The sequence below is a fragment of the Quercus lobata genome, chromosome 6 (assembly GCF_001633185.2).
Source record: "Quercus lobata isolate SW786 chromosome 6, ValleyOak3.0 Primary Assembly, whole genome shotgun sequence".
In the NCBI taxonomy this organism is placed as follows: domain Eukaryota; kingdom Viridiplantae; phylum Streptophyta; class Magnoliopsida; order Fagales; family Fagaceae; genus Quercus; species Quercus lobata.
In genome coordinates this window covers 6,562,946-6,585,671 of record NC_044909.1, presented here as the reverse complement: position 1 = coordinate 6,585,671, position 22,726 = coordinate 6,562,946, and the positions used below count along the sequence as shown (strand labels likewise).

General features: G+C 32.2%; 1 protein-coding gene across 2 annotated transcripts; it reads left to right on the top strand.

The window, feature by feature from the left end:
* Positions 1–11,809: 11,809 nt before the first annotated feature.
* Positions 11,810–20,605, top strand: LOC115994318. 2 transcript variants are annotated; one of them, XM_031118406.1, is made up of 13 exons: positions 11,814–12,131; positions 12,253–12,507; positions 13,134–13,313; positions 13,547–13,657; positions 15,188–15,523; positions 15,685–15,861; positions 15,967–16,251; positions 16,557–16,679; positions 16,892–17,089; positions 17,368–17,621; positions 18,663–18,867; positions 19,465–19,770; positions 20,145–20,605. In XM_031118406.1, exons 2-13 carry the CDS (start codon positions 12,322–12,324, stop codon positions 20,424–20,426), a joined length of 2,643 nt encoding a protein of 880 aa, XP_030974266.1. In that variant the 5' UTR covers positions 11,814–12,131; positions 12,253–12,321; the 3' UTR covers positions 20,427–20,605. The 2 variants fall into 2 exon arrangements, with proteins under 2 accessions (XP_030974267.1, XP_030974266.1); XM_031118407.1 differs by lacking the exons at positions 17,368–17,621; positions 18,663–18,867; positions 19,465–19,770; positions 20,145–20,605 and having other exon boundaries at positions 11,810–12,131; positions 16,875–16,964.
* Positions 20,606–22,726: the final 2,121 nt, after the last annotated feature.

Genomic DNA, 22,726 nt, shown 5'->3' with positions numbered 1-22,726 from the left:
CCTCTTTCTTGGACCAAACTTGAGGATAAACACTTAGTCATTTTAGGGCTTTTTCTAATTGAATAGTTTTACTATACACCTAAGATTGATCAGACTATCAGTTTTTGTCATTGAATGGGTACTTAAAGGTTGACCTTGCATTCTACCTCTAAAAATGAATTGTATGAGCAAATAGTAATACACTTATAAGCATCTTAATTTCTTCGTTTTTACTTTTTGCCTACCACAATTCATATGTTTTTTCTATTTTAAAACACTCATATTTGATTATTTATTTGATTAAAATATTATTTATTTATTATTATTCCCCCAATCATCTACACAACACTCAACAAATAAAGACAAGAGTAGATCGGTCTTTTAAATTTGGAAGCAAAATTGGATTTTGTCTGATGAGTACAGAAGCTTATGCGGGTGTTTTTTTAAGATTTATTAAGCAAATTTTAGAGGCTTATGTTTTTTATTTTTAATAATCTCCAAAAGGGCTTATGGGTGTGGTCACTATCTTGACCCACTTAAATATATATATTTGAAATGGTGTTAGACCATTTGTGCAAACACTAGGATTTATACTATTCAGCTCAACTAATGGTGTAATAAGACCATTTGTGCAACCAGTCTATTTTTTTGGTTTGATTTTGAACCACTCATTCTCCCGTACTAGGAGGCGAAGTAATTCTGTTGTTTATACATTAGTTCGGAGAGCTAGCTAGGTATTATTTTCTTCTGCTTACTTGGATGGAGACTGTCCTTCCAAATGTTTTTAAATTACTTGTATCTGATGTTGCCTTTTCTGAATAAATAAGGCAACCTTATGCTTTTTCTCCACCAAAAAAAAAAAAAAAAAAAAGATGAAAAAAAAAAAGCTCAACTAATGTGAATGCTTGAAGAAGGGAAAGGATCTTTACTTGTTTTAGAAAATAATTTCATTGGAACAAAACTTGTACTTTGTGGGGATTTTTTTTTTTAAATTTTTTATGAGAGGGGATATTTTGAAGTTTGAACAATGATTAAAATGATGACTTGATGGGTCATCATTGTGATTGAGATGACCGACCAATCAGAGCCGTACATTATCATGAAAATAATCATTTTAATTTTATTATAATAAAAAACTTGACCTAGTGTGATTGGTATTTTTATTCCCGGATATTCTAGCTGATTGCTTCTGGTAGTTGCGTTGAACTTTTTGACAATGGTAGTTGTGTTGAACTTGAACTTGAACTTGCTTGTAGCTGATGGTTACAATAATGGTATTTGGTGTGTAGGAAAAAAAAAACAGTGTGTGTGTTCAAACACTCCATTAGCAAAGAAAGGTAAGCTTTGACCAGAATAAACAATTTGCACTCATGGCAGAAAGGAAAGCACCTTTTGGTGCACAACATGGATTAGAAAATTGATTTCTTAAATAAAGCTTCTTCTTAATCCATTTCTGCTTTGCCTTTAATCACACTTTTAAAACATTCTAGTTATCCAATACGTTTAAGTATGCACTTTTTTTTTTTATCCTCCACTATTGAAAAGACTCAAAAGAGCAGTAAACGTGGGGCTGCAATTGTATCAAACTTCAATAATCAGTGCTCATTCAATGGCTGGGAAATAGGATCTTAACATGGTGGGCCACACCTTTAAGAGATAATAATAAATTGATTGGGGTGTTAATTACTCGAAAAAAAAAAGAGTTAAACCTCACTCACTACATTGTCCCATATAACACAGCTGGTTTCATTGGTTGGGTTAAGAATAAGCTAAGTTGCTTCTAATTCCTATCAGTTGAGTTGCTTACGACACAAATTACATTTGTTGTTACATCAGTTTCTAGAGTTTGATTTCCTTTTAGTACTTTTATGTATTGAAGGAGACACGATACTGACACTAGGGGTGTCCAACTCAACCGGTGGCCCGACCCACCCGGTAAATCCGACCGGACTCGGACCGACCGTCGGCCGATCTAACTACTCCGGCGGTCGCTGTCAGGTTTTCTTCTCCAGAATCCGATCTGGGCGGATCGGTCTCGGATCTTCTCCCCAAAACCTGAAGAAACCCGAACCGACCGAGCTCTATAGCATTTTTCGGCGAGATTTCAGCTAGATCCATGAAATCTCCACCGGATTTGGGGAGATCTCGTCGTTTACGCTCAGATCCAGCTACAATCTAATGGATTTTGCTCAAATAAGGCTCATACTCGTTGAAAATATGATGGGTTTTGCTCAAATCCGGCGAAACTCCGATGGTATTTGCTCAAATCCGGCGATGATTTGGTGTATTTTTGCTCAGATCTCGTGAGTTTTGCAAAAATCAGGTGACGATTTGATTTTTTTTTTTGCTTAGATCCGGTGATTTTTGCACAAATTCGGCGAAGATCCGGTGAAAAATACAGTCGTCGTCAAAATGGAATCTCCGGCGGCATCATCGTCGGCTTCGACCAATCCGACCGCCGATCACACAACTCTGATCCGACCTCACCCGTTGGTGTTTGCGGTCGGCGACGGGTTTTCTCGTCGGAAATCCAATGTCATCGAGTCAGTTTCGAGTTGGGCACAAACCCGACCCGGACCGACCCGTGGACATCCCTAACTGACACGAGTTGATTTCGTATCTCGTCCTGTACACAAAATGAAAGCATCACCCATATCTTCTATTGACTTTCATCCAATACACAATAAATAATATTATCCTCCATTGATCAAGAATTTCGATTTCTAGAAAGTATCATGATCATCCAATAAAATGAGTTTCAATTATTTTCACCATATCTTATCCCGTGCACAAAACGAAAGCATCATCTATACTTTCTTCTAGTATTTTTATACATTAAGTGAACATTTGGATACTACTGAAATATCCAATGCTTTGCGTTTGGTGTTTGTAGTTCGTGGGATCCACGACTACAGTAGCTAAAATATCAAGCCCAAGATTGAAAAATGCGTTTGTCAGTGGGTCATGTGCACTGTTCACGGGATCCACACACTTCTTTTTTCAATAAAATTTTCATTAAAAATGGGTCACACAGCACTATTTACACATTTAAAAGTTATTTTATTACAATATTTTCATTTTTTAGCAATAAGTAATATCCAAGAGACCCTAAATGAGATGCAACTAGTATTTATATATTCATGATCTACCAAAGAACTGTATAATTTCTCTTTATTTACTGGGAAGCTTCCCCTATCACCAATAAATTTTTTATTAAAATAATATCCGGAGCTCCTCTCTTTCTCTCACATCGACTTCTTGTTTATGAGACGTAGAAACTTTTTTTAGAAACATTTGACCAAGGGGTTCATCAATATATTAATTTAGTATTATATATGTGGGTGTTGATTTTCCTTGCAGTTGGGGTGCTGATATATAATTAAACAACAACTATCGAAACTGTCAAAGCAATTTAAAAATCAGTTGGGAGTTGTGATGAACAACATCCAATTAAGATTGAACAAGATAAACTAGGCCCATTTTATTTATTTGCAAGTCACTTGCACGTGGATGCTGAGAATTTTATCTTTTTGCATAGACAGCTGTGAATTGTGATTAATAAATAAGTAATCTATTAATTGTTATTAGGACTTGGAGCCAAAAATTGAATAAAAATAATGTCAAAATAATTGATTACTATTCCTCGTGATAAAAAAAAAAAAAGTTTCTTTTTAAGCTTAATCTACAAAATTTTTCACGATCGAAATTACAGGCATGTTCAAACACGCAGTGCATTCTACTAATTATTCAAAAATATGCAACATTCTTAATCTTATATCATGTTCTAATAAGCAGTGCCGGTTCAATGGGTGAGCCAAATAGGCAACCGCTTAAGGCCCCTAATGAAAAAAAGTCCATAAATTTTTACCAATAGAGATATTTCTGTATCAATAAAAGTATTAATTAAGTCTTAAATATTCACCAATAAATAAAAAAATAGTTGTTTTTTATCAAAGAAAAACCAATTAAAGAAAAATATTTTCATTGGATGGGTCAATCATTTAATCTCTCACACATAAATGTTAAAAAAACTTATTAATCTTACACTAGTAAATAAATTTATACTTGTATCAAAAAAAAAATTTATACTCACATTCTATTTAGAAATATCAAATATATAACTTTATTACAATTTTCAATCATAATTTTTTAGTATTTGGTTACTTCATTTAATAAATAGTGTTTATTTTAGTTGTATAGTTATTGAATAATGCAATGAGTTCATTTTAATTTGTAATTTTTTTCTAAAAAATAGATTTTAAATGAATAAAAAAACCAAAAGTTAAATAAATATTCTATTAATATTCAAAGTATAAGAATAGACCTCACTTAAAGTTGTCGCCTTAAACCCCATAATACCTTGAGCCGACTTTGCTAATAAGTGGTTGAACTACAGCTAAGGGTCAGGGGCCATGGCCCCCAAAAAATTTAAAAAAAAATTATAATATATATATATATATAATTATTAAATATTTTTAAAGATATAGCTTGCAAAAATAGGAGCTGGTTCCCCAAACAAAAATTTCTAATTTTAGCTTTAGTTCTAACGATCTAATTAGTTGCCCTAAAAAAAATCCTACTAATTAGTTTTTATTTTTTTAGATCTTATTTAGTTTACTTCTTCATATATAGTTTTTTTTAAATAATAAATTTAACCAAAAAATAAGTTAATTTTTAACTTTTTATCATGCATTTAGCTTAAAAATTATCTTTTGTCATATATTGAGCAAATAAGTTACCCAAAAACTAAGGGGTTGTTTGATAGGGAGTTTTGAATAATAGTTTTCAGTGTTTAAATAACATTACACATTTTTTCACCCATATATATTTTCAAAAAATACAAACAATATTACTAGAACAACATTACAAAAGCACCTAAGTCATTTTAATGTACTTTTTTTTTTTTGGGTGGGATTAAATGGGAAAATGTTAATCAACTTGTCACCACTAATTAATTCTAAGTATGGAATTTGTACTATATGATATAAGATTATATGTTAAACTTGGCAACAACATGTTATGGTCCACGTCCCCACAATGCCAACCGCCAAAACTGGAAAAAAATTAAAGCTTATTTGTTGTATTTGATTTGATTTCAATAGGTTCTCAAAAAAAGAAAAAGAAAAAAAAGAATTGATTACAATTAAAGGACAAGGACAATCCAGGTGTGACAAATATGTTCAGCCATAGAAAGAAGCACGTACATAAATACACGTTGATTAAAGCGCAAAGACCCAAAAAAAAAACAAAGTACTGAAAAAGATAGAGAGTGGTTGTGGTGTCACAATTTTATGCACAATTTGTCCATGTGATGAGTTGTGGTCTCTTTTTTACCAACCACAATTCACTACGTGGATGAGTTGTATACAAAGTTATGTCACCAGAATTTTTTAAAGATAGAATGAATGAAGAAAGAAGAAGAGTTGCTAGACAGAGTACCAGAGTAAGTTTATTTGTGATATGAGTACTGTTTAAATTTATTTGGAAAAATAAGAAGAGAAGCAAATTTTAATAATAGTGTTGTTGAAATTTTGAGAAAAAGTATGAAAGAGGAAAGAGAAATGATGTGATGGGAGAGAGAAAAAAAAATTGAATTTTAGTGATGTAGTTAACGAAATTCCTACCCAAAATGTAAAGGATTGCTCGAAATAGGAGGAATGCCTGAGAGAAAAATAGGAATTGTGGCAATGGAGTTGCCAAAATTGTAAGGGAGTGGAGAGAAAAAAAGAAAAGAAAAAAAATGTACTATTTTTATAATATTTTCACAAAAAATTCATAAGTAGTTAATTATTACTGATTATAAATAGCCTATAATAATCTATTACTTATAATTTGTTGTGAAATTATTATGAACATAATATTTCTAAAAAAAGAATTAAAGCACTATCAAAATTGTGGGAGAGAGAGAGAAAAAAAAAGGATAGGCAAGAGATCAAGGTGATTTGATGAACTAGAGTCTAGAGAAATGGGGTGTGGAGACCCAGAATGTGAATATGTCGATGAATCCATTCTGCGTGGAGAAATCCACTAATCAAAACCATCAAACAACGAGAAATCTAGAGACAAGATCCACGCTTTGATTGGTGATGGTGTGATCGGCAGCGGTGGCGAGATCCACACACTTTGATCGGTGAGAGATCGGATGGTTTGATCAAATGAGAAAAAGGGAGAGTGAGAGCAATCAGAGACAAGAAGAGTGAAAAAATTACTAAAATATTAAATACAAGTGCTACAGTAACCATGCATATATATGCAAGGCTACTGTAGTAATTATGTATTTATATATAATTTTACATCCGTGAATTTTTTTGGATCAAAATATGTAAAATGGAGAATTTTCTACATTATGCAAGATTTCGCATGCTCTTACATAGTACGTTGTGTGTCATTATTATACAGCGGGTTAAAGGACACTTTCCTTCTCTTAGATAGTACGTTGTGTGTCATTATTATACAGCGGGTTAAAGTACGTTGTGTGTCATTATTATACAGCGGGTTAAAGGACACTTTCCTTCTCTTTTTTTTTTTTTTTTTTGAGAAACGACACTTTCCTTCTCTTAGATGGTATGTTGTGTGTCATTATTATACAGCGGGTTAAAGGTCACTTTCCTTTGGATATTGATTCTTAATTGTTCCCCCAGATAGGTTAATTTTGTTTGTCTTCATCTTTGTCGGTGTTTTGGATTTTCTTATTTGTTTCCCTTAGTCAGAGACGTGTAACAGTTAAATATTTATGAGAATGTACAAAATTTTTAGCAAAAGAAAAAAGTTTAATAATCCGAAAAATTAATAACAAAGAGTCTGGCTTAAATCAAAGTTTAAGAAAAATGGGACTAAAACTACTTATTCAGCTTGGGAACAATTTATTTAGTTGAAATTGAAAAATTTTTATTGAAAATATTATAAAAAAAAAAAGCTAAAAACTAGTTAAATAGTATAATAGGACCCATGAATTATATCAAAAAATGAAATGAAGTCATAAATAGTACTAAAATAAACTGAAATTTACATCACATCCCAAATTGGCTGTTGTAAAATCACACGAATAAGGCTACATATAAATATATCAAATTAAGCATACATAATATATAAACTCAAATCGAAACACATTCTTAAATAATTTGGAGAAAATACACAATGTATCCGATGTATATTTCCTCCTCACATTGAGGTGGACCCCACCTCCATGTGAGAGAGAGGAAATATATACTGGATACATTGTGTATTTTCTTCACATTACTTTAACTCTATGTGAGAGAAATGATACATACACCAGATGCATGATATGCCTACTCAGTAATGTGAGACTCAAGAATAATATGCTAAGTATTTAAAAAACACACATCATCCTACTTATTTTTGAAAAACACACATCAGGTACATGTCCATTATATGATTTTTTTTCTAAAAAAAATTTATGTTATAAAAGACAGTAAAAGGCAATATTTGAAAAAAAAAATTGAAGTCAATAGATAAAAGTGATGTTAGGGAAACAAAATTTGTTATAATTTTTTTTTTTACGCTTTTGAGGTGGTAAGTTGTGATTGTCATAACATTATTTTATATGATCCATTATTGATAATATTTTGGGAAAGTAAAAAAAAATACCTTTAGTTTTATGATTGTGATGAAATAAGCCTCGTGCCTTCAAATGCATCACTTCAAACCTCACGTTTTCATTATTGTGCCAAACATTTAGGGTGCGTTTGGTATGCTGTAATAACTCCTGTAATAAAATAATTATTCATGTGTAATAGCAATTCGGTCATTTGGTTGCATTTTTATTACATGAAATAGTTATTACATTGGAATAACTATTCTTTAAATTGAAGAATAGGTATTCCTCTTTAAAATGGAAGTAATAGATATTACTTGGTGCATATAATAAGTTTTAAAATGAATATATTTCCAAAAATATAAAGTTCCCTTATACATTATATTTTAGAGCATCCATATTGGTGGAGCCATAAATTTAACTATATGGCACTACAAAAAATTACTTTATCTATTTTACTTTCTCACTTTACAAAACACCTAACATCAGTGATTTTATTTTAGTTTTCAACACAATAAAAGAATATAAACAACACAATAAAATAATATATCCACTACAATAAACAATTCATTTATTTATTATTTTTTTTATCTGTTCTTCACTGTCTTCAAGCACTCACAGCGGCACCACCACCACCACAAACACAAACACAAACCTAGCAACCCCACATCAATAAAAAACCTAGCAACCCCACGGCATGACCCAAACCAAAACCCACAACACAGACCCAGCAATCCCAAATCAGCCAAAAACCACACAAACCCCACGGCATGACCCACCCACCACACCTACATCCATATGACAAAAGAAGAGACCCTTACACAGCAGAGAACAATTTGAGAAGAAAGAGAGAGAAAATTTGAGAAGAAAAGAAAAGAGGAAAAATGAGATAGCGAAGGAAGATTAAGAGATACAAAGGGGCAGAGAACGAAGAAAAGAGGAAAGAAAAGAAAATATTAAAATATTCTGACTAGTGTGAGCGCAACATAATTTTTTTATTTTTTATTTTTTTTAAACCTTTGAGCTACATCGCTATGCACTGTAGCTGAAAAGCCAAAATTTTTAGCTTTGGCTTCACCAATGCAGCCTCAATTTTGTAGTTGGTGGTGCTAAAAATAGCATTATGGCCTTTTAGTACCACCAATAGTAATGCTCTTACAAGCTTTCTATATATAACAACCAAACTTATGGATAATAATAATTATTCTATTACAATGTCTTCTATTCTCAATAATAAAAATTACTATTTCTAATGTAATCTACATTCAGTCTACCAAACGTATCTTTAGAAATTATAAAACTCTAGAGACCATATTTGAGGGTTTAAAGTACCATGATTAAAAGTAAGTATGTAGTTTAATTTGTTACAAAGATTAAATAATAGTTTTTTTATTTTTTTATTTTTTTATTTTTTGTCTTTATGAGCACCAATCACATTTATATCGTTAGAGTTATTGAAGAACTATTATTGATTTTAATTTTTTAAGCGTGGAACAATTTGGAGAAACTGTGGAAATGTCACATAAATAGAAAACATACATATATGATAGATCAAGTTATTAGGATTGAACCACACATAATAGACCTATCATAAGATGCTACTAATCCAAAGGCCATTAACAATAGAAAACCTTTATTGAAGATGTTGCTAACTCAATTTTTTTAGAATTTATCCACGTCATATACCATGGATTTGGTGTCAAATCCGACATTAATCTAGGTTAGAGAATTAATAATAGTGAATTTACTATTGATCATGGCCATTTCAAACGTGAAAGGATCAAGAAGATGTTCCATCATTAGATCTCATATTAATTCAATCTAAACAGTGAATTCCATAGTTGGATTTTTTTTTTTTTTTTTGAAATTTTTGGTCTGGTACTTTTTGGATCAATGATATCTCACGTGGGGTTTATCGAAAAGAAAATGATATCTCACGTGGGTCCAACTCTTGGGAGTGTATATATTTATAAAAGATTTTACAATTTTTTTTAAAGAGTGTTTTAACCACTTCTTATGACAGTTCTTTATCATCATACCAAGAAAAAATTATAAGTTTATATTATTAATTATATTAAAATGTAAACATATACACAAAATATGTATAATATTGTGCATTTTTTCCCCGCAGAGAGTTGGCCTGGTGGTTGGGATCTATGAATCAGATTTGTGGTCCCTAGTTCAATCCCGGACGAGTACCTAGGGAGGAATTTGCGTATCCCTATTGAGGAGCCCTTGATTACCAGTTCTCTCGAGTTACTAGGGTGAGGTCTGTGGTTATCATCAACCATAATAGCTATGATTTAATTCAACATTCCCTACTGGGGGTGTCCCTATGGTCATACCCAGGGGGTGAGTCACAATGGTCACCTCTGCCTCCCCTTTTTGGTTCATCAAAAAAAAAATATATATATATTGTACTTTTTTTTTGCAAATGTGTACAACATTATATATATATATATATTTATATATTAATTTTACGTTACAATGTAAAGAAAAATCCTAGTTTACCTTGTACAAGCAATGTCAACCAATACAGTAGACACACAAAATATATGTACAATAAAGTTGTCATTTTTTTAGGTTTTGCTTATGTTAAAAAATAAAGTTGTCCTTTTTTGGGTTAACTTGTCCTTTTTTTTTTTTTTAAAGATTTTTCTTACACTCTAAAAATAAAGTTGACTATATTTCATTTTTAAGAATCTACATTGATAAAGTGATTGTGGAGCCTTTGGAGGTGGCTAAGTTACAGCCTCCTCATACTCAATGAGACTAAAGTTTTTCCAAAATAAAAAAATAAAAAAAATATTTTAGGCAAACTTCTTTTCACTGTATTTGCAATTCTTGTATTTTAAACACTAACAAGTCTTGCCGAAGAAAAAGAGGTATTTGTTTGGGTAAAAAGGAATGCCTATATTTTCTCTTTCCTATTGTATGCCTTAATATTTTCTAATAAAGTCTACTATTGATTCCCCTAAAAAAAAAAAAAAAAAAAGAATCTACAAGATTACAAGTCTACAACGCTAATAGATGGCACCCTTTAGCCATAGGCTGCTATAATGGAGTAGGTTTTAATGGTTGAAATTTACAAAATTAGTACATTTCTTTCTTCCCCTCTTCCAGTAACTTTAGAGTCATAACAAATTTTACAAAAAATTTCAAAATTGTCAAGTTGGAAAGTTGTAAATGTTAATGGGCTATTAGTGGTAAGCCTAGACCAGAATTAATAAAAATCTGTCAACTCAATTACTATGAGTGAGTTCCAGTTAACTCAATTGGTAAAATTTCTTATTATTGAACAAGAGATCTAGGATTCAAATTCCTGTCTACACCAAAAGCCGATTAAGATCTTAGCCTAATGATAAAAACCAATCATCATGAAGTGGACAACATAAGTTGAATTTCTAAAAAAGTATCATGAAAAATCCTTCCTCCCCCTATATTTTTGGTAAAAAAATATTAATTTAGATATAAATTAATGCCCCCTAGATTTTTACTAAAAACATGTAATACATTTATATAAATGAATATAAATCATTTTTGTTTCCTCTAATTACTCTTATATCATAACTCGTTAATTCAAAGTGCATTTACTATATATTTTTTTTAAAAAACTTTACAAATTTTTAATGCATTGTTTTTTTTCCTCTAATTACTCTTATGCCGTGATAGCTCATTGAATCAAAGAATATTTAGGAGATATCTCATAAATATATAAGTATTTAAAAAAAAAAAAAGAATTTAGAAGACATCTCATAAATATGTTGGAGATATTTCCTGAATTTTTTTATTTAGAAAATTAGGGATATGTAAATGATTTTTTTTCCCTTTTAGAAGAAACTATAAATGTGGATTTCATGGTTAGGATCGAGTTAAAATTTTTTTTTTTTTTAAATATATATATTTTTTTGATTTAGCTTGTTCCCTTAAGAAATTTTCTGGCTTTACCTTTGATAGCACATGTCAATGTTGTGGTAATAGTCATTCTTATGATTCAGTTAAGTACACAAATTAAGCTATCCATTTTTGGAAACATTTTTTCGAGAATTAAAAAAGCTGTCAATACTTTTTCAATTTCAGAAAATTTTTTTTCCAAAAATAAAAATTATTGTGTGCCCTTAAGCACACATTAGCAAAATCCTATATATATATATATATATATATATATATATATATATATATATACATGTGTGAGAGTAGTCAAAGTCAAATATTGATGCCCTGGTAATAATCGAAGGTTTTTACTTTTTAGAAGTTCTAAAGGTAATGTTATAAGCATTGGTTTGTTCATGTATGTGTGCAAAGATTTTGTACACACAGTGTCCCATGATGCCCATGATGCCATTGCCGTGTACTCTTCAAATCAATAAAAAGACAGAAAAGCAAAGAGAAATTATAACTAATTCTATCTCTCTCTCTAAAGTCAAAAGTCCCAGAATCTAGTTCTGGCTTTGAACTTTGAAGACGTAAACTTGCATCGGTTTTTGTCTCCTCTAAAGCTAACCGGCGGTTCTTGCGCTCTGGCATTTGCTTACCATGTTTCATCTTCATCATTTGATTCATTTCACCTATAGTCCTTCCTGTTCCAACAACCTCTGTACTTTTCCACACTTGTCTTAATTCTTTGAACTTTTAGTGTTGGATATTACTTTGTTTTTGTATGTTTTTTTTTTTGTTTACACTTTGTTTTGTGTTTTTTTTTTTTTTTAATGTTTCAGGACAGAGAGCTGTGTTTTGATGTTTTTGTCGTTTTGGAGGGAAAATAATTCTGGGTTTTGAGTGAAGCCATGAGAATGTTGCTGCAGAGGAATTTCTTGGTTGTCGTGTTATGGATTATAGGAGTTGTTGGAGCTAATCTGTACACTGTGGATTGTCTCCCACATCGAATTCTTTTGGATACAGATGTTGATACTGATGATTTCTTTGCCCTCTTGTACCTCTTGAAGCAGAACAGATCAGAGTTTGAGGTGGAAGTAAGTTAGTTCATCATGAATCTTTTGTTATTTACAGTACAACATGTTGCTGATATTTTTTTCATTTTCTTATGCTGACTTGGTCGACGACTGAGTCGTGTTTGTCAGTTTTCCAAAAAAGTTAGAAACGATTTGCAAGTTCAATTTTTTTGCATTTTAATTGGTAGCAAACTGTTGAATTTTCAAGAAACTTTCATGAGTAAATCTTGCCTCAGCAATTGAAGACTCAAAACTTTTGTGTTATATGATGGGTTTGTTAGAAGATGTGGTTCATGCTTCTTTTACTCCTTAATGAATGATGTTCGAGTCTCATAATTTACATAAATGGTTTGATTTACCATGTTATTGAAGCATATCTAGGATTCAGTGCATGTGAATTTAGGATTTTATTCTCTAGCTAAAGCCAGATCAGATAACTAATAAGTAATAAGTTACTATTGGATATAGATACCGTTACTTCCATTATTCATATTTGTTCCATTCATCATCTACTTACATAATGTACCTTTATCTGCAGTGGTTTTTAATGGTATAATTTACCAACTTATCCACTTCAAGTTTTAAATGCACCAATTACGTTAATTATTACAGAGAGAAATAGTGAACCCTGTATTATATTGCTGCAGGCAGTCACTATCAATGTAAATGCATGGACTGATGCTGGACATGCTGTGAATCAAATTTATGACATTCTTTACATGATGGGCCGTGATGACATTGCTGTTGGAGTTGGGGGTGATGGTGGGATACTAGAAGATGGTACAATACTGCCAAATGTTGGAGGCTATCTTCCTATTATTGAACAGGTGTGAATTTTATGTATAATTCACCAGAAAGATCATATGCGTGTAACTTGACATCCTAAAATACATCTTTTATAAGTCATCTGAAAGTATCCGTGTACTATATTGCGCGAATGGTTCTAATTCTGAGTTTAAAGGCTCTAATTCTGATTGGTTATCTTAAAATCCATGATGAATCCACAATGTAATAATTTACTTATTAAGTGTATGGTCTAACTGTGAGTTTAATATATCAGGGGAATACAACTGTAGGATATTGTAGATATAGACAAGCTATTCCCGTTGGTCAAGGAGGGCGATTAGATATTGATTCCAACTTTGGAATCCGAAAAGCTTTCCTCCCGCAGGTACTGATTTGGAGAGTAATTTCAATATTAGATGAAATATTTGTTGCTTGTGCTTGTGTGGATCTGCATCCCTATAAATTATAGCATTTTGATGTACTTTCATAATGACACTCTCCTTGACTCCTCAGTTGACAATGGTCTACAGAAAATAAGTTATCACATTATCAATTGAAATGCTCAAATCATTGACTGATTTTCATAGCTGCTGGAACTGATGGGCAGGCTTAGTATTGTCCCAGCAATCTTATTCTAATAATACACTTGAAACATGTTGACTATTCCTTTGCATTTTGTGGATAAGGCTTTTCCTTGGCCAGGGAAGTTTGTCTCAATTTCCTGCTTTACTTCTTATTATTTATCCTTTTAACTTTACATTTGTAATGCAGAAGTTTCATTGAATGTTCTGTAAATGGTTATTCTCCTTCTGTGCCCTATTAGAATTCAAGACTCTTCTCCAACTTGTATTTTGTGCCTTTGCAATCAAGCTGTGTTTTTGGTTATTCTTATTTAGTTGAAACCATTTTATAAATTTACATGTAGAAGTCAGCTTGAGTTGGATACCTTGAGCATAAGATACTGAAACTTTATAATTAATGTTTCCGTGTATTCTAGCTTCCTCCTCATTTTCTTAATAGAGTTGTTTTTATCCGCTTAAAAAAAGGTGCATGAGCATAATCAAAATTTCAAATGTCTAGCAAATGTTTTTTATAGATTGACATTGTGATTGATTATGAACAAGCTCAGTCCATGCTCCAAATCCTTGTATTTTGCCAGATCAATTATGATATGGAAGTTGGAAGTGAGCAAACGAAACGGTTTGGGGGAGGAAGGGGCAAGGATTTCTGTTAAACACAAACGAAAATTCCTAACATAAAGTAATGGTGAAACATGAAAGGAACATTATCGAAAAAAAGTGAAAAAAAAGACTAACAAAAGGAATACTCCCATAAGTAGAAGTTCTGACTTGAAATCATGGTGACCAGAGTGGCAAAATAAGGTCCTGAATAAGAAAGACACCTAAATAGGTTCCTCTTGTGTTTGTCTCATTTTATTAGTAAATTTCAGTATGGTTACTAAACTCATATACTAGGAAATGGCAAGAGTTTTTGCTCTACTGATCTCTTTATTGCTAGGGAAAATCTCTGCCTTTGTAGAATTGATGCTGGATCACAGTTTGTTCAATTATTTAATGTGCTCACTGTACAATAATATTTTCTATTTTAGTTCGAAACATATATATATATATTTATAAGATTTATTGTATTTTACATAAGGTAAAAGTAAATATTTTTTTAGTCCCCATCATTATTATACAAATCATAATTTGAAGTCTTTTTCCTTGATTTTGGAATGGTTTTTTAGTAGTAGCCAAGGACCCTACCATCTGTATGCTTTTTGCTTGCGAATATTGTATCTAAACCTCAATAACTGTTCTATCAATACACTAGAAAACTAAAAATTTGTTCATTTCTTGATTCTTAAGATCATATCATTTATATATCTGGTTCACATAATTTGTCATGCAATTAGGGGAGAAGGAAGTATACTCCTCTTTGGCAACCAACTGCACAACAAGTGATGATTGACAAAATATCAGCAGGTCCCATGACTGTTTTTCTTATAGGAGCACATACAAATTTTGCTATTTTCCTTATGAATAATCCACATCTAAAGAAAAATGTTGAGCATATCTATGTTATGGGTGGTGGTGTGAGATCAAAGAATCCGACTGGTTGTTGCCCACAAAATGCAAGCTCATCTTGCACGCCTCAGCAATGCGGTGACCATGGTAATATGTTCACAGATTATACTAGTAACCCGTATGCAGAGTTCAATATATTTGGAGATCCTTTTGCTGCATACCAGGTAATGCAGTTTGTTCAACTTGCTATTAACCAAACATTTTTTTTTTTTTTTTTTTTTAAATTTTAAAAAAATGGCATTACATCAACATAGTATAATCCTTTTATTGGTGCATCTCTAGAAGTTAAAGTGCCAGCATTTGACAATGTTTCCTTTTCTTTCAGGTTTTTCATTCTGGTATTCCCATCACCCTTGTTCCTTTGGATGCAACAAACACCATCCCCATCAGTGAGAATTTCTTTAACAGATTTGAGAAGAATCAGAATACGTATGAGGCACAATACTGCTACCAGTCACTGAAAATAGCTCGTGATACATGGTTTGATGACCAATTCTATACGGTAATTTCTTAAAGGTGCTTAATGTTGACTTTCAGTCAAATGTATGTTAATATGATCTTACTCCTTTCCAGACCTTTGACTACCAATTATCTGTAATCGTTGCAGAGCTATTTTATGTGGGACTCCTTTTTATCTGGTGTGGCAACTTCAATCATGCGTAACTCACACAACCATAATGGGGAAAATGAATTTGCGGAAATGGAGTATATGAATATAACTGTAGTTACTTCAAACAAACCTTATGGGGTGTATGATGGCTCCAATCCATTCTTTGATGGCCGTGAAGTTCCAGAATTCAATTTAAAGAAGGGTGGAGTACATAGTGGTCATGTTCAGACTAGACTTCGAGATCCTTTTTGCATCGTCAAGAATGGGAAAGGGAAATGCCAGGTAGTAGCTTGCTTAGTCTTGTAACATTCCTTAGACAACCTTTTAGATGTTGCTACCAATTGGCCTCAATTTGTTTCCATCTTACCCTCCAATTCTTTTTTTTTTCTTTTCCCCCATAATTCTGCTTTGGTTGGGGGATACATATATACATGTATTGATACATGCATAAATACGTATAGTATATACCACTTCAATTCAGGCTGAGCTGTAGTGTTCTTCAGTTGTTGAGAATTAATAATATTGCTCAGACTTATATTTTAAATTGTTCAAATGTTCATGAGCTATCTATTGCAACAATTCTATAGGATGGTTATACAGCAGAGGTAACTGGTTCAGAAGCCGTTCAAGTGCTAGTTGCTACAAAAGCAAAGCCTAATCAGAACATTGACAGCCCACTAGACAGAGAATTTTTTATAAGTTTCTTGGATGTAAGTTTATCCATGTTTCATTTTGTTCATAAATTCTTGAATGTTTTCCATTCAACTCTCTGATTTACACATGCTACACTTGAACACACAATATTTCCATGCACAATTCATTTCTAACTGTATCCTGAAGTACAATTAATGCAATCTTATGGTTGTCTTTCATCCTCACAATGACATATATATTGATGAACTTAGATCACACTTTCTTGCAGGCTCTAAACCGCCCTCAACATACTGGCAGATTCAATTTTACGACACAATTTCCTCATTACAAAGAAGTTCTTTACAAACCAAATTTTAGATCTAAAAAACTTGGGAAACCTGTTGTTTTTGATATGGATATGAGTGCTGGAGATTTCCTAGCTCTGTTTTACCTCCTTAAAGTGCCTGTGGAAGTGATCAACCTCAAGGTAGAGTGGTCTTTTATTTTTCATGTTTCACTGGCTCCATGTTTTAGGTTCTCTTATGATGATTTCCTTTTGGTTGTTGCACCATTCTAACAATTTGTAATTCTGAGTGCTTTTACAAGTTGCTTTCTGCTTAAATATTACGACACATTGACTCATTCTTAACATATTGCACAAAATAGGTGTGATCCAAATAAAAATGGCAACTATCTGGTTTTTAGAATTCAATTATATCAAAAGCAGAAGTTTTGACATGCATTATCTTTTTTCCTTTCATCCAGGCAGTAATAGTAAGCACAACCGGTTGGGCAAATGCTGCAACAATAGATATCATTTATGATTTACTTCATATGATGGGCCGTGATGACATTCTGGTTGGTCTTGGAGATGTTTTTGCAATGAACCAAACTGATCCAATCTCCTCAGCTGTTGGAGACTGCAGATATGTTAAGGCCATCCCACATGGGAGTGGTGGGCTTATCGACTCAGACACTCTCTACGGTTTGGCACGAGAATTGCCACGAAGCCCCAGAAGGTACTTATGTTCCTATAACAACTGCATATGAAGGCTACTCTTTATATATGGTGCACTAATTTGTTAATTTTGAGATCTTTAGAAAACATATAATGTGAATTAAATTGTTTGCTTTATTTTAAAAAGTATGGCAACTTATTAAAATTATTTTATATTTTGTTGCCACTCTTATACGGTTACTTCTTTATCATATATCATTAATATTTTGTTAATCCATTGCCCATTAACGCTAATATTGCATCATTGTATTTATAAGCATTTCATTGAGACCTTGATTCAACATTAAGATATTCATAGCATATTTAGAGCTGACAAAAGGCCAAGACTTATTCTTGATGTACTTTATTAGCTAAAGAAGATGCAATTTAATTTGGGTGAATGCTGCTAGGGAGAAATAAAGAACTCAATTTTATATCTCCTATGGAAAATGTTCTGAGCTAAAGGAAGCCTTATAATTTATTTGAGTTAGAATATACCCTTGATTGACTAGGAAACATTAGGTTAAACTTGGTTGATTGAGCTCGGATAATTAGAGCTGACTCATTTTACTGTTGAATAAGATAGCGAACTTTCTGAATTATGTCAAATAGAATCCTTCTATATCCTTTTGTCATAATTTTAATAAATAATGTTTTTCATTTTGAATAAGAAAATTTTTCCCTCCCATATACTTAACAGGAAGAAATCAGTTTTTTTTTTTCTTCTTCTATGTTTCTTGGAGGAGACTAATTGATATCCAGTATAAATTAAAGAGACAGACGATTAAGTCAATGTCTTCATCCAACAAAGCAATAGGAGCTATATAGAAAATTTATTTTCACTGGTTATTTATATAGTAATCAATGTAAATTTTATATGTTTGTACATTGTCATGATACTAGTTCAGTTTTTCCTCAACATCAGAATAACTTTGGCTCTATCGTCATGCACATTTTTATATCTTATCTCAGTTATAGTCATGTTGCTAGTGTTTTAATGTTGTCTATCTATCTGGGTGTTGAAAAGTCTGAGGGTGTGGCTGAATCTAGAGTTCTGTAACAGGTATACAGCACAGAACTCTGTAAAGTATGGAGCTCCTCGGAACACTGATCATCCTGAACTCAGACAACCTCTAGCATTGGAAGTTTGGGATTCTATAGTGGCAAATCTTGATCCAGGATCTAAGATTACCATACTGACCAATGGACCCCTTACTAATCTAGCAAAGATTATTCTATCGGAGAAAAATGCTACCTCTTTTATCCAGGTAAGTGTACTTGTTAATCTCTCATGTAAATTCAATTTGAAAAGGAATTGAAAAGTGGATGGGCAATCCAAAGATTATGATCCTACCATTATGGTGGATGTTAATCTTCTCTTAAGAGTTAAATGAACTTACCACCCAAAATCGTTGCAGAAATATAGAGAGATTTCTAGGTGAAGCATTCTTTTCTTTCCTCATGACACAAGCTATACTGCTAAACTGGAAGAAATGGCTCAGCATTTTCCTTGACAGTTGACATTGGGTCTGTTTGGATTGAGCTTATTTTTGCTGAAACTGAAAACACTATAGCGAAATAATTTTTAAATGTGTAAATAGTGCTGTGGGACTCATTTTTAATGAAAAAGTTGCTGAAAAATGTAATTTGTGGGACCTGCGAACAATGCACGGGTGCACTGTTCACAGTTGACCTGTCAACAATTGCGGGCTAAAAAAAAAAAAAAAAAAAACGCATTTTACAAAATGCAAACGCCATTTTAAGTTGAATCCAAACGGGTACATTATGTTAAAATAAATCAGGTATTGGATGATACACATATCTTTTATATTAACAGTATCCAATGATTTCAAATCTCATTGCAGGATGTGTATATAGTTGGAGGGCACATCAGTCATGGTCCCTGGGACAAAGGAAATGTGTTTACTGTTCACTCCAACAAATATGCAGAATTCAATATGTTTCTTGACCCTGTGGCTGCAAAGACAGTCTTTGATTCAAAGGTTAACATCACACTCATTCCACTTGGCGTCCAGCGTAGAGTTGGTTCATTACCAAGGATCTTAGAAAGGTTGCTAGAGACAAAAAGGACACCTGAAGCTAAGTTTGCCAGCCGATTACTGTCAAGGATATACCTCTTGCAAAAATTGCACTTTTTATATAAACACATGGTAAAATATTTTAATATTTTAATTAAAGTTCTTACTGCCACTCCTTCCCTTTCCATGGTTTTCATACTAAGGATAGAAACATATTAGCTTTCATGCACATTCAATGATCTACATGGCATAGTCCTGGCCTCCCTACTGAGATATCCAATCCAATTTCAACATTATTTTAATAAAGGCCTTTAGATTGTATCATTGGGATGGTTTTTTTAGAGTGTAGCCGCCCACTTAAAATGCTAATAGTTTTGTAGATGATGACAAATTGGATACAGGGGAATGTTGGTTCTCCCATGGATCTCCCTCAATTGAAGAATCTTGGATGTCCTACTAGTTATTTCCACTGTTTAGCTGCTAGACTAAATGTTATTCTGTTGCAGGATATATTTTCTGGGGAAATCCTTGGTGCAGTAGCACTTGCCGGTGATCTAAAGCCAACCGTGCAAGTAAAGCCTGTCAAAATCTTTGCTCAAGGGGTTGAATCCAAAGATGGACAGACTGTGATTGATAAAAAGTATGGAAAATTGGTGAAAATATTGGAGAATGTAGATCCAATAGCTTATTATGATCTATTTGCAAATAGGCTTGGTAACATGAAGCAATCTGCAGTGATAGGAAGCTTTGATGAACAGAAAAGGCAGTGGAGTACACAGCCAAAATAACTTTGGCTTTAAGTCAATTGGTTAAAAATTCTCTGATAACAGAAAATTGCTGGTATTCTTTACATAGAATGTTTATAAGACCATGTTTCATGTTAAAGTGGTCACAAAATTCCACTCAAATTTGTTCTTTCTCTATGTTTTTGTTGTAGCAAATGTTCATTGTCTAATTATTTTTTTACCATCCTATCAAGTTTGCAATTGTACAATTAATTAACAATAAATTTAAATATGCTAGTTATGGATGTTGCATCTACAACACTTTCAGATTTGCAAATTCCTTTTCTTAGATTAGCTATCGTGTAGAAGTTATTTTAGTTTTCCTTGTAATCTCACTTATTTTGTTCAAACTAAATAACTCATGTTAAAATTTTCAATACATTTATACTGAGTCTCATGTTAAATTTTTTTAATGTGTTGATTTGTGGGGAAACCCAATCTACATTTTAAAATCCATTTCCGTAAAACTAGGACATATATTTTATACTTAAACTAAAACTAATTACGGTCACAATATAAACATGTTTATTTTAATTAAAAAAAAATAAAAGTCATTGATGATTGAACACATGCATAACACAAGTATTTTATATAAAGTGAATTTATAGGATTTTTTTTAATTATAAAAATTATATTATTTTTAATAATTTGTTTTTTTTTCTATATAATGACATGTAATATAATGAAAGTTAATTTCCTAAATATAAGACCATAAAATAGATATGATAGTATGGTTTTTACTCTATGATGGTTGATTTTTATCATTAAACTCGTCGTAAACCCGTGCGATACGCTGAAAAATTTGACATCATATTCTTTTATGTTAAGTAAAAAAATGAAAATAGTGGTTAAGACTTATAAATAATAGTCCTAAACCCATCTTACAATAATGTGATTACACTGTAATATATAATATAATATAATATAATATATAATATATATAAATATATATATATATATATATATATATTATGTGACTAAAGAAGTTTATATCTTGATTTTTTGTATATATATATATTTTTGCCAAGGAAACACGTTGCGTTTTATTTTTAATTATTATATATGACAAAATATTTTGTAATACGTTATAATATAGTGAGATATGCACCAAAATGCAACACAATAAAAAAAAAGGAAAAAAAAAGGAGAATGTATAATTTTTATTAGAACATGAAAATGAATCTTGATAGTTTCATATGAAAGCTAATATTATTTTGCATTTTTGGAGATGTTAATGAGCAATTTATCCTGTAACACCCTATAATTTTGATACTGTAAGGTTGAATTTATTTAATCATGTGTTGACTTTATTTTGTGCCAAATTTGCTTGTAATTTAGCAATTAAATATCCAGTATTTAGGTGGGTTTTATGTAAGGGTTGTGTGTGAGAGAGTGTGAAGAAAACTTAAGATGCGTGCAATCAAAGGAGTCCACGACTGACTCGCGACTGGAAAGTCGCCAAAGTGACACACGTGTAGAGCATGTAGGGAAGCTGAAGGGTCATGACAGCTAGAGTACTACAGGACAAAAAATTCCAGTCTGGCCAGATAGTTAGCTTGCAGCTCAGACTCGCAACTCGTTCCAGTCGTGAGGTTGAGTTGCCAAAATGCCCTGTTTGGATGAAAACTGACTTTTCGCATTTCTCATACACTCTACTATAAATACCCTTATACCCACGAAATGTAGAGAGCTTCCAGAGAGAATTTTGAGAGAGAAACCCTAGAGAAAAACAAGATTGACTCATCCACAATCTTTATCATTTGATTCTCCAAATTCCTCTATTCTCACTCTCTCCATTGACATATCCTTGAGAGGTATATTTGCCAAATTCTTATCTCATCATACCCATATAAGTGAGGAGGTGTTTTGGTGCTTGGGAAGTAGTTTAGAGATGACCAATTCGTTTGGTTGATGCAATGGGCTTATTGCAGGATCCGGTAAGCTAAAGAAGACAAGGTTTGATGTAACCCTGTTGGAGCAAGAAGTTTGGATGGCTTAGGTGCACTGGGTAGATTAGACTTGGAGAGTCTTTTGCTATTCATGTATCCCAACTATATTATTTAGTGAATCATTTACCGTTTGTAGGGTGGCGGAGAGGTTTTTCGTCAAGTTCTTCGATTTTCTCTTCAATAACACATTGCCGTGATATCTTTGTGTTTGCATCTCTCTTTTCTTTCTCTTTACCTTTTAATTGCTATTGTGTTTGTAATTAATTATGGTTTAGAGTGTGTTACCAATTTGGATATAGCTTATCTTTCATATTCTGCACATATACTGTTTGTTTATAAGCTTGTGTTGGTATT

What these genes read in the sequence shown, in the direction of transcription:
- LOC115994318 (XM_031118406.1), top strand. Translation starts at nt 12,322, where the DNA reads ATGAGAATGTTGCTGCAGAGGAATTTCTTGGTTGTCGTGTTATGGATT. An exon ending in ATGGGAAAGGGAAATGCCAG is followed by an intron (nt 16,252 to 16,556) that starts GTAGTAGCTTGC and finishes ACAATTCTATAG; the next exon opens with GATGGTTATACAGCAGAGGT. An exon ending in ATGCTACCTCTTTTATCCAG is followed by an intron (nt 18,868 to 19,464) that starts GTAAGTGTACTT and finishes ATCTCATTGCAG; the next exon opens with GATGTGTATATAGTTGGAGG.